A 12894-nucleotide genomic window follows, 5' to 3' on the forward strand; every position below is an offset into this window, starting at 1 on the left:
ATGAGTTAGAAAGCGTTTTAGAAAATTTCAACGGTTGAATATGTTCTTGACATGCTCATGAACATCATACTTAAATCTCATCAACATCCATTGGTTGAATGTTGAGAGATCAAGGTTTGAAGATGGAAGAAGAAAGGAGAAATGAGAGAAAAGTGAAGAGAGGATTTACCTCCTCTTAGAAAGTTTGCAAATGAAAGAGTGTGAGAGAAGTGTGGAGTGTGAAGCTTATGGAGAGAAGGAAATCAGATTTTCCCCCTAGGCACTCATGGCAAATCTCCTAGGGTGGCTAATGATGATTTCCTATGACATTAGAGTGAGTGATGTGAGGTTTGCTTTATGAAAAGGCAAATCTCGCATCCCAATGCGAAACGACCACTTCACGGACACGCGCGATAAACATGCTCGAGTATTATCGGCTAATACTCGATCGGATATTATAAATCGCCCGATCGTAATATCCGATTAGAATTTCGGATTGGGGCATTCCGAGTGAAAAATATTTAGCAAATAGGTATGGACCAGATCAGGGTCTATCTGGACTCAAAATGTGATTACGAAGCCAACTGTGCGATCGGAATTTGATTCCGAGTTACGGAACTCAAAAACCACTTTTTGAGCCGTACCGGGTGGATTTCGGCCCCGACAGTGGTCCAGAACCGACTGTCTCCGAAAATTACCAAAAATTAGCATAAAATTGGAAATAAAATTACAAGACTAAAACTCAACTAGAGTTTCGTCTAATTCTTTACCTAAAATTCTCAGAAATTCATTTTCGAATATATAATTAATAAAAATATTAATAAAATCTTATAATTCGAAATCGTAAAATTCGCGGTGTTACACATGAGGGTGGTCTAAAATTAAGGAATACATATTTATTATGAGTTATACTTATTTCTTATTACTTGTTTTAGAATTAAACAATATATAGTTATACATTTATATTTATAATGAATATTACCTAAAAATAAGGAATAAAAAATAACCTTGATTGAAATTGTATTAATATTTGAATTAGCTATTTTCCTAAGGTTGCTATTCTATTTTTAGATATAAAATATTAAATCATTTTTCAGCTAGAGATATAGTTGGTCACTCTTATAAAAAATTTAAAATCACACATATATATTGAAACTTATAAATTTTGTTGGTTACAAATCAAAGGTTACAATTCTAATGTTATAGAGTTATATTATTATATGGATACAATTCTAATGTTATAATGATCGACACTTTAATCTTATAATATAATGTAGATATGTATTGACACATAATTTATATTTGTTGCACTTTAATGTTATAATGTAAAGACTAGACATTAATGTTTCTTAATCAATTTCTAACTGTGAGCTCTACAAATTTGTTATACAATACTAATTTTTTTCAACCAATACAATTATAATGTAATAATTGTATTTTAATATTATATAGAGAGAAAAATGTGTATATACTAACAATGTATAAGTTTTATACACTGTCATTATATCATTCATCACTAATATTTAATTATTGTTGACTTTTTAAAAATGTAATCCAAATGAATGGTGAATGATGAAATACATGTATATAAATATTTATACAATTAGTGTATAGATTTTATACTCTATTGTATAAGGTAATGATTGTAATGTAATGTTTCTTAATGTAATAGTTACATTGTAACCATTGACTCTACAAATATATGTTATGTATGTTGATTAAGAAACATTTTAATCATAATGCATAATATGTATTCGAATATATCATATATTTGCTACACGGTATTTCTAAAATATCTGAATTAACAAATTGTACATGATTTATGAAAGAACCATTTTAGTATATAGTCATTCATACATTATTGCAGAATCCCAAAAGTGTTTCTTTTCATCAAGTGATATGAACTTATGTACAAATAGAGACACTTCAAGGCATAAGTGAACATCCGAATTTTTCCAATATAAGAAATCATCATTCATTTCTCTAATGCATGAGAGAAGTGTAGGAAACATAAGTTTGTAAACTAATATTGAAAAATATGCTTGTTGTGTCTGTGCACAACATATCAAGGTTTTCCAAAGTATCCTGAAGGTGATTCACTGTTCATCCGATTTGCATCCAATATACTTAAATTAGTAAGAGCGAATCGAACCTAAAGGTTAGTGTGATAGCACACAGGGGTTTTTACGTGCATATTCATCAACAATTTCTTTATTCAAGTGTTGCAGCATATCTTTATAATATTTGAGTGGAAATATTTATAATATAACAGAGCTAGCTCTTTCTATTTTCTTCACGAGTATAATATTTATGCATTGTCAATATAAATATTTATGCATACTATTATATAATTTACCATTTATTTGAATTAATTTTTTGGAATAGTATGATTAAATATAAATGGTAGATGATGCATTGACAGTGTATAAAACATATACAATATCATTATATACATCTTTGGATTTAACATGTATACACTGACCATGTAAGTATTTTTTACACTGTTAATAAATCATCTATTATTCATATATTAACCATCGTTGACTTTCAAACAAAATAATACAAATCAATAGTGAATAATATATTAACTATCTAAACAACTTTTCGAATGTTGATACATAAATTTTAAACTCCACATCATTTTCTCTTTATCCACACACACCCAACACTCAATCTCAAATCTTATCTGAAAGAAAAAACATATATCACTTAAATCAAACATCAATAATCTTATTCTCATATTTAAACTAAGGTTTGAATTGTCATGACTCATGCCATCTTCATTTTAACTTAATTTATTATGTGAGTCAAAGTTCTTTACTTTTTCGTAAATATTCAAAAGATGAGATACCTTGAACCAATAGATTAACTTGCTTAAGCAGTTTTCATTCAAATAGTTGAAAATGCTTTTTATTTACGAAAACCGGTTGAAAATAGTATCATCAAGAAGACAATAACTAACCAAAACAAAGAAATAAACAAAAGAATACAACAACAATAAGACATTACTCATAGTTTCGAGCAATTTTGTTTTTATTTACATTTATTAATCAATAATCAATTATTCAATAAGAAAAAATTATCCCCCCCTGGTCCCTATGATGTCTGGGCGGTCAGAATGACGTTAAAAAATCCAAATCTTTATTCAGTTTAATATGTTCTCTAAAATTGGATCGATTAAATTTACAAAAATGTAATTTTGCATTAAGAACACATCCCCAACTTTTATTGCACTTATTTTTTTCATTAAAATAAAACTGATATAGGCAGAGTGCCAATTAAATATCTGCATGTAAAACCCTTTTTAATATTATTAGTGTGTACAGACACGAGGTCGATCAATATTATATGATAGTACATATTTAATTTTTATATATTTATTTTTTATAATTATAATATATTTGTTATACTCGGTATACTTTATATTATAATTTTTTGTGTTTATGATAATGTTTAGTTTACTAAGAGATATAGTTAATAATGTGTAGAATTATATGTTTTTTTGTAAAAATTAAATAATGTGAAGGGCAAAACAGGAAGTGAAAATTACACTATGGTGGAAGTTTCACTATACTATAGATAAATATAGATGTATTGATGCTTAAAATTTGTATAAATAATATTTTTATAGATATTTATATTTAAAAATATTTAAATAAAAATTATACAGGATTAATTTGAAAAAAAGATTATATAAATTTATTATGAGTGATAATAATGATAGATATAATTATAGAGTAGATGTCAAATGTAAGATATAAATATGAATTATTAGTATGATATAAAGTAGAAAAAAGTCAGATTAAGAAATTATGTTTGTGCAACCAAATTTAAATCCCAATGTATGCTATCTTAGTTAAAAAAGCTTCCCATAAAAGAAAAATTAGGGTGATTAACTAACAATCCTTTTATTCATATATATATATATTTAGTAAAATTAAACAAATCAATCCTCTACTTTTTATTTACATAAACCACCTCTATTTATATTCATATATTACACTAATTACCATGAAATGAAAAACATATGTAATATTTTACACACAAAAAATAACAAGTATAATTAAGTTAAATAAACATGTTATATCATTGAGACAAATCTAAATAATATAAGAGTTTACATTTCTTCATTATCTTTATTTATTAGAAAATACATAATAATTCTAAGAAAATATTGTTTAAATTACTCTTATATTATATTGTAATGAACCAAAAATAATAAAGAGATATTGATTGTATATTATTTGGACTTGTCTCTACAATATACTATATTTTGTTTAATTTAATTACAAATTTATATAATTTCACTAAAACTCGAGAGTATTTAGGTGTGATTGTGATTAGAGTATGTGTATCACCTTAATCAACTCAAAGTGAATTCTCCCTAGATACATTCGGTCCTGAACTATTCTGAGTATATGGATTTGTGCTAAAGATTTAAACCCATTTTTCATCTTTATTTTGATAAAAATAAAGATGAAAAAAAATAAAATACAACAGATTAAAAATTTATGTAAAATGTTTTTCGATTTCTAAAATGTCCAATATATCTTTTACATCTTCTATGCGAAAATGTTCAATTTTCATAAGGTCTTCTTAACTGTTATTCAAAAGGTCAAATAATGTATGTATATTGGAACTTTTATGACAATTATAGATCCTTGGAGATGAATGATTTAAATAATTTTACTCCATATATTAATATATATCAAAATTTAATACATTTTGATCAAAATTAATCAATTTAATCTGAATTCTTATCTATTAGTCAAATTTTGATCTAAACTCTTACATTTTCATCAAAATTCATGCAAGTTACACGTTAAAGAATTCTCTCCAAGTAAATTAATAATATAGAAAACAAAACCGTTCTTTACAAGTAAAACTAAACTAGAAATCTAGATTGGTCATTCAGAAAAATAAAATAAACCAGACAGGTCTTAGTTTTTCCTATCTCTTGAAAAATTAAAAAGATAAAAATAGAACAACGGAAGCTCACGCGAAAGAAGAGCGCGTGAAAGCAGGGAAGAGTAACATTTGTGCACACAAGGAATGAATTCCTCGTCCACTACTACTATTACTTCTAATTCTACTTCCTTCTCTCAATCTTCTTACAACCATTTCAGGTTTTGTTTCCAATTCAAACATTTTCACTCTTTTTCTTCATATTTTTCAATTTCTTCTTTCTTAACCATACACTCACTCTAGTTGTTACTTTCCCCCTTTTATTGCATCCTTGCTTTCTTATTTCATTTTATCCATGCATGTCTTACTTAATTGGAGCTATTAAGAACTCAAATTAGGTTTTAAATGTCATTGGTTGCCTATTAAATTTGGTTTTTGATGTTTTGATTTAGTCTCTTGTTGTTTGTTAGCTAACTTTTTAATAAATTTTTGATTTTTTTTTTTACTTTTGGTGAATTGGAATTTGAAGTTACAAACTTTTTTGGCTGAATTTATGATTTTTTTTTTGTTTGGTGTCGTGGAAGAAGTGTATTTTGGGGGTGAATTATGTGGAATTAAGAGGAAGTTTGAGTTTTTGAGTGTTTCTGTTGAAAGTGTGGACTTTTGAGTTGAACTTAGAACTTTGTTGGGATGAATTTATGTGTTTTTTGTTTTGTTTGGTGTCGATTAAGTGAGGTGTTTTGGGGATGAGATGTAAGGAATTAAGAGAAATTTTTAGTTTTTGAGTGATTCTGTTGAAAATAGTGGACTTTTTGTTGTTGTTCTCACTTCTTTACTTTTTGGAGATTTTTCTTATGTGTCTGAATTTTTCATAAACTGATGCAGGAATTTCAGGATATGCATCTCAGTATCTCCAACAATGTCAGTGAATTGAGCAGAAAGAGTTCTTTTTTCTTTGGGCCTGTGAATTGTATATAGCGGTTTAGGCTCTTCAACTGTTGTTGGCTGAGTATGTCATTATTAAAAAAATCTAATTTTGTGTTGTCCACATACTTTTGTGATATGGAAAAGTGAGCAGTTTTTTGTAAAAAAAATGATTTGTTATTTTCTCTGTTGTTGTTGAATTGTTTTATCTTGTTGAAGAATTCAAAACATAATCATCAAAACAAGAAGAATCAACTTTATTGGATGGGTAATAAATTTGGGAGGATGAGGCAAGTAGTAGATGAAAAATATACCAGGCCACAAGGGCTGTATAGTCATAAAGATGTGGATCATAAGAAGCTAAAGAAGCTAATACTTGACTCAAAACTTGCACCTTGTTTTCCTGGAGAAGAAGAAAACCCCTATGACTGTGAAGAGTGCCCAATTTGCTTTCTGGTCTGTTTTCTATCTTATACACCCATATTTATTTCTTTGCACTTAATATGTTACATGATCGTTGATGTAAGATTTGCAAACAAAATATATGAACTTTCTTATCTGAATACAAGAAACACAAAATATATGGACTGTTCTTACTTTCCTTGACGTCTGTTCTACGTTGTAAACTTCATGTATTTACTTTTATAATCATCCCATCCCATTGTTTTTTCTCCTTAATTTAGTATTACCCAAGTCTGAACCGATCAAGATGTTGCACGAAGAGCATTTGTACAGGTAATGATCTGGTTAACTTCATTGGTTATATACTTGGTCATTACCATTGTATGAAACCTGATTAATTTCCTTTTTATCAGAGTGCTTTTTGCAGATGAAAGTTCCAAATTCAACTCGACCCACACAGTATCCTGCATTTATAGTTGTTTGTCAGCAATCAATATAAACATAAATCATAAATTTTTTTATATTGACTTCCATCTTTTGTTACTCTAATATTATAATAATTGCTTGCCTTAACAATATGAGATGTCCCTTCTGCAAAATGCTAAATTATGCTGTGGAGTACCGTGGTGTGAAATCAAAAGAAGAAAAGGGAATGGAGCAGATAGTAAGTTGTTATTGGCCATGAATATTGTCTGTATGATTGCATTTTCTGAAATATTTTGACAATGAATCGAGTTGCACTTACATACTCTTAACTGTCTAGGAAGAGCAACGTGTTATAGAAGCCAAAATTAGGATGCGGAAGCAGGAACTTCATGATGAAGAGGAAAGAATGAATAGTAAATGGGAAATAAGTTCTATAAATATGAATGTGGAAGTTGCAGATGTTGAATACAGCTCAAATGCAGGTAGTTTTCATCATGGTTCTGGATTTTTTCCATCTGTATTTCTCCGTGACTGGTCCGGTCCTAGTTGGTATAAATTATTCTTTTGTTTCATCTTTTTAGTGGCTGCATCTTCAACTTCTGTTGTTGAACATGAGGAAATAGTCTCTTCTCAAGGTCCATGTGCCACTTCAATGGTTAGACCACCTTCATCTGCTAGAACCAATAGGTATGCTAGCTTCGATTGCTTTTTTCCCCAATTTTTTCTTCTTATGCCTTAGTGTTTCTGTTTCCAAATTTCTGTCACTAAATTATGGCTACTAAAGATTGAAAATTGATGTGGGAAAAAATGAGTTGACATGTCTTTTTGCTGAAAAGTCATATCAGGATTTAGCATTGCTGCATACTGATAGGGATCCTGATCATTTTTTGTGTTACATTTCTCAATAAAATTCTGCCTTGTAGATTATTATGTTCATTGCATCATCAAGTATTGAGTCCATTATACAATGAGACTATGGGACACAGTATCCTTCTTAATCTAATCCGAATACTGAACTGTGTCAATCGTCTGTACCTGTAGTTGAAGGTGTTTTAAAAAAATAATGTTACCTATTCTACTTGCTACAATCATAACATGACAAAGTTTAACCATGCGAAGGGCATTAGTCTATATCTAAGTTGGTCACAAGTCATAAATTAATGGAAGATTTGGTATTGCCTATAAGTTAGAGTTGTAAGTACACCATCATTGAGTATCACTTGCATAAAATTAAGTACCAAACCTTTCCCCTCTCTGTGAAAGATGCCTTGTTTGGTATTTCTATAAGATGTAAGCCATTTGAGCTTAGCTGAGCTGCATTCGTAGCTAGACTTGTTATTTAACCTTTTGTTCATGTGATTATATGTGTATTGAAAAAGTAAAATGAAAAAAAAAAACTAGTGAGAAGTAGAATATTTGATGGGTTTGTATATATATTAGTACGAGTATCATATCTGTTTTGCAAAGGAGATCCTATAATTTTATTAAACATTTAGAATTTGGAATACAAGTATACTAGGGTGTCTGAATATATAAAATATATTGATATACATATAAAACTATGGGATTCAGTGGGATATATCCTTGGGGTACTAAGCCAACCCAACCTAGTGAGACTAAGGCTGGTCATTGTTGTATATCCTTGGGGTACCAGCTGCCTATTTAATTACAACTCTGTCAAGTATCCCTCATTTTTAACTCACTGTTTTATCTTTTTTCTCTCCCTTAATGTCTCTAGTCATTGATAACCTCTCCTAATTAGCATTTTTCTACGAAGTGTAGTCACCTGTCCCAGATAAACCATTGAATGGTCAATCCTATACTTTCATCCTATAGCTGTTTTCATCTGGTTAAGGCCCATTCTGATATGTTTTGGCAATTTTTGCCTTCTCCAACCCATTTTCAAATGGTTGCACAATTGAATCCCCACTATTCCAATTCAGAGGCATCTATCTGCGTTTCAGTAGAAAGACAACCCTTGATTGTTTGGGTGAACAGAATAGCTAGAAGCTTGGTGGTAATGGATTATAAGTAAATTTGATGATAGAATATGTACAGATTGGTTTTGTTTGGTAGTATTGGAACTATTAATATCTCATTCTACTATAGGCTGTCATGTACACCTTATATGTTGAGGCAATTTTTGCCTTCTCCAAATCTTTCTATTTGGCCATTTAGTTTGATATCTTGATAAATAAATGTTAAATACTTGTGTTTGGTTATGGCTATAAGTGCTGATTTCTTTGTATATTGTATTTTGGAAATTACACTTGTTGGACTTACCCTATATTTTGTTTCGAATTATGTTAACTGCAGAGATGATGAATTTGATGTTGATCTTGAGGACATTATGGTCATGGAAGCAATCTGGCTTTCCATTCAGGTGAAAACATCTGTCTGAATAACCTCATCTATAGCTATTGAGCATTAAAGTTATCATTAGAATGAAAGATCATCTCTGTTTCAATAAAGTGGTTTATAACTTTTTTTGAATGTTTTAGCCACACCATAGATTTATTGTTTGGGGCCCTAGTTCAATCAAATTTGAAATTGTTTGTTTTCATTTTATTTTGCTCCAGTTCTGTAAGACAATGATGAAAGTAGATAAATAGATTATTCCAAAGGAGTGCAATATTTCTTTCATGAGGATGAAAGAAAAATATGATGTTTAGATTTGAGCATGGTCCTCAGCTTTTTAATGGTGATATAAAATGGTAACTCCTAGAAAACAAGAATTTTTTTTCTTTACGTTTAAACTTTTTTTTAGGTAATAATCAAATTATTCAACATAGCTCATAAGTTTAAGCCTTTAATGGAGTGTCTTTCGAAGAAAAAAGTAGGGGCTGTTCGAACTCACGAGGACTTAGAACACCAGAAAAGAAAAATAAAAAAAAAGAGTGAGGAATGATTCAAAAAGAGCAGTAACACGGAACCACACCCACATGAAAGTATTTATCCTGCCACGAAAGCGGAAAACATTGGCCTCCCTCAATTTATAAGTTATAATAATTATAGGACACACCCATACATCTATACCCCTAGCCCAACTAGGTAACTCATGCTTAATCTGTCTAGGAAGAAAGAAAAAAAAGTTACTCATGCATAAGTATTTGTCAGTTCTTACGCATCAAGTTTGAATACGAGGTACCATCTTGTTAGGTTGAAATAGAACTTCAAGCAAAAGGTCCATCATTTATTATAGTATGATTTTGGGCAACCTTTAGATTTCTTGGTAAAAGAACCATACTGTGCAATTCAGCTCTTTCCTTTGTTATTATTGGCTTGCATTGTCCTGTTTATTTCATGTTTCTGATTAATTACATTACAGGAGAATGGTAGGCAGAGAAATTTATCGTTCGCTGATGCTACTCCTGGACAATACATAGGCAATAATCGCAGTGCTTCATCTGTTGTGAGTCAAAAGACTGGATCATCCTCATCTCCATCGGGGGGTCTTGCTTGTGCCATTGCAGCTCTTGCTGAGCGTCAGCAAACGGCTGGAGAATCATCTATGAGCTCCTCCAGTGAAAATACAACATCATTAAACATGCTACAAGGTTCCAGAAGGTTTTATAACAGACTTCGTAGAGATATGGCTAGTTATCCGCCTATAGACAACCTCAATGAGGTGCAACCAGATGATTCCGTTGCTATGGCAAGGGGTCATAGTGCATGGAGCATGGACCATAGACCACAGGTGGATGAAACAGTAACTATCACAGCAGCAGCAGATGTTGCCGAACTGTCTTCTTTATCACAGTCTAATGAAATTGATGGCAGCCTACAAGGTGCCACAAACCCCATTGTTCCCGAAAGTTTTGAGGAGCAGATGATGCTAGCTATGGCTGTCTCATTAGCTGAAGCTCGAGCTATGTCAAGTGGACAGGGTGCTTCTTAGCAGTAGTTTTTGGTCGAGGTACTGTTTTAATCTTTATTTAAATTATGATGCTTGCTGTGGCTATATGGTTAGCCGAATCCTGGATTAGGAGTTTGACCCAAGTTCATATGTGTGCAATTTGCTCAAGGATCAGGTAGTGATTCTCTTCTCACACGAATTTTTATATATACAGATGTCAAAGGAAAACTAGCGATCCTAGCTTGTAAAAGGTTGCTGCTCATGCCATTTTTATTCAAAAAAGGAGAACGAGAACTGTGTTTGATCTTTGATATTCTCTCATTGTCAGTCTGATTAGTTTTCTGTAAATAGTTATTTTTAAGTTTCAATAGTCGCTGAAAGATCTCTTTTCATTGTTATGGTGTAATATGTGTCACACTTTAGGCATATTATTGAACAAGAAAAAGAAATTAAATTTTCTTGTCAGTGAAATTTTTGGCTGGTTCTATCCGTTTAGTTATGATATATTTGGAGTTATGCTTATTGCCTAGGCATGCAAGAAAACTCATTTCAGTGGTTATGGGTACCCATCGGACCACACCCCGATTTTGTTGGGAAAAACCAATTTGATTGGGTTTGGGGTTGGAATGAGTTTTATCCTGATATGTGATTTGCCGACTCTACCTAATAGGAGAAAGACTTGATTATTGTTATATATGATTTGTGGTGCAGGGGTGGAATACATATAACCATCCCACCCCACCCCTGAACCCGCCTCACGTAAAAGCTTGAACTCTTCAGCAGTAAAGATGCAAACTCATGTAGACGCATGCATTTGGCACCTTAATTTATTTCTTCAGAAATATGCATGTATTGTATAAGACTTTTGTCTTAAAAATGTGTCACTCTATATGTCACATGTTTTGATTAATTAAAAATACTTAATTATTGAATTTTTAACTTGAATATATTTTTTTCAATCAATCACACTAAGTAGTACATATACTGACACATTTCCTGAACAATAGATGTGTTCTCGTCTTCTATTATGTTAACTTAATTATGTTTTTCCTTATTTTGGTTTCCCATATTTATTAGCTGTGAACCTTATGTATGTGATTGTGTCATTTCCTTTTCATAAAAGCATATGGTATTTAAATATAGGCAAAAACAATGCTCTGGTCGTTTATATTAATTGCTATTTTCAATTTGTTCCTTTTTTATTATGATCATATTAGCACCCAATTAAAAGTCATTAGCACCTTATATATTATTGTATCTTTAATTTTATGCAACATGCTTTTTTGACACTAAGAAGCATCCAAGATTTCATGTTGCAAATTAATGTACCTTATATTTTTCTACACTTGCTTCAAGTTAGAATTCATATACTACAAATCACTGAATGTATCTTACTCTCTTTATAAGCTGCTTATAAAGAGAGCACAATTACTAAATAACTAAACTTCTTAGCCATAACACGATAACCATTATCGTGTATAAATGCTTTAATAATAGAAACAAAATACGCTTTAATAATTAAGTTTAAAAAAATAATTAGTTGTAAACTTAGATACATATTTGGTGAAAATATATTATATAAATTATTATCTAAATATGATATTTTTGAAGTCTTAAAATAACATATTTAAATATAAGAAAATCATTATTTTATGGCAAAAACTCCTCCTGTGGCAGATTAGTTATTAATGACCACTCAAAAATACAAATATACATAGTCAACAGTTAATTAAAAAGTGAACATCCTTTGTAGGCTATGAAAATTTTCGCATATGCAGATTTAGTTCCTAAAAAAGAAAACAAAAATCAGATTTCTAATGTGTCAAAATAATCATGTTTTGGGACATTTGTTGTACACTTCAGTTCTCCATAATAAGTTACTTTGATCTTCATTTCAAATCTACGGGAAAGAATTTGAAATTTTCATTTTCTGGCGACCCAATTAATACACAAGAAATTTTAATATGAGAATAATGTATCTCCTCATTAGATAATTTATCTTCTTTAGTCAGTAAAAATATGACATGTGTGTTATTTTGTTTGTTTTTAAAAATATTTTTATAGAAAATGATGAAAATGACACATGTCACGTGGATAACCTGGTTAATAAATTTTGTCCACTCATATAATATCAAACATTTCTTTACTCTTACCAAAAAAACACTTCTTTTACTCAAAAGCAAAAGCAATAAAATCTATTATTTCTATTAACACTTCATTAAATGAAGAGCTCAAAGCACGCACAGTTACAATAAAACAAGAGGAAAATGTTAAAAAACAGAGAAAGGTTTTGAATTTTGGAAGAAACTGACAAAAGGACAAGAACTCTTGTGTTAAGATACATGTTGGATTTCCAAGAGTTCAACCCTTATATATTACACATTAATTATTATTGGGAACTG

The 12894-nt window shown here is 30.3% G+C and overlaps 1 protein-coding gene across 4 annotated transcripts; it reads left to right on the plus strand.

Annotated features, from left to right (window-relative positions):
• On the plus strand, positions 5027–10972 carry LOC109348053 (protein SIP5-like). 4 transcript variants are annotated; one of them, XM_019588244.1, is made up of 9 exons: positions 5027–5105; positions 5770–6264; positions 6492–6543; positions 6624–6669; positions 6793–6874; positions 6974–7118; positions 7218–7323; positions 8953–9019; positions 9965–10534. In XM_019588244.1, exons 2-9 carry the CDS (start codon positions 6073–6075, stop codon positions 10532–10534), a joined length of 1260 nt encoding a protein of 419 aa, XP_019443789.1. In that variant the 5' UTR covers positions 5027–5105; positions 5770–6072. The 4 variants fall into 4 exon arrangements, with proteins under 4 accessions (XP_019443789.1, XP_019443791.1, XP_019443793.1 ...); XM_019588246.1 differs by lacking the exon at positions 5027–5105 and having other exon boundaries at positions 5146–5893; positions 6028–6264; XM_019588248.1 differs by lacking the exon at positions 5027–5105 and adding an exon at positions 10735–10972 and having other exon boundaries at positions 5147–6264; positions 9965–10574.

This window comes from Lupinus angustifolius, chromosome LG05, assembly GCF_001865875.1.
Source record: "Lupinus angustifolius cultivar Tanjil chromosome LG05, LupAngTanjil_v1.0, whole genome shotgun sequence".
Lineage (NCBI taxonomy): Eukaryota > Viridiplantae > Streptophyta > Magnoliopsida > Fabales > Fabaceae > Lupinus > Lupinus angustifolius.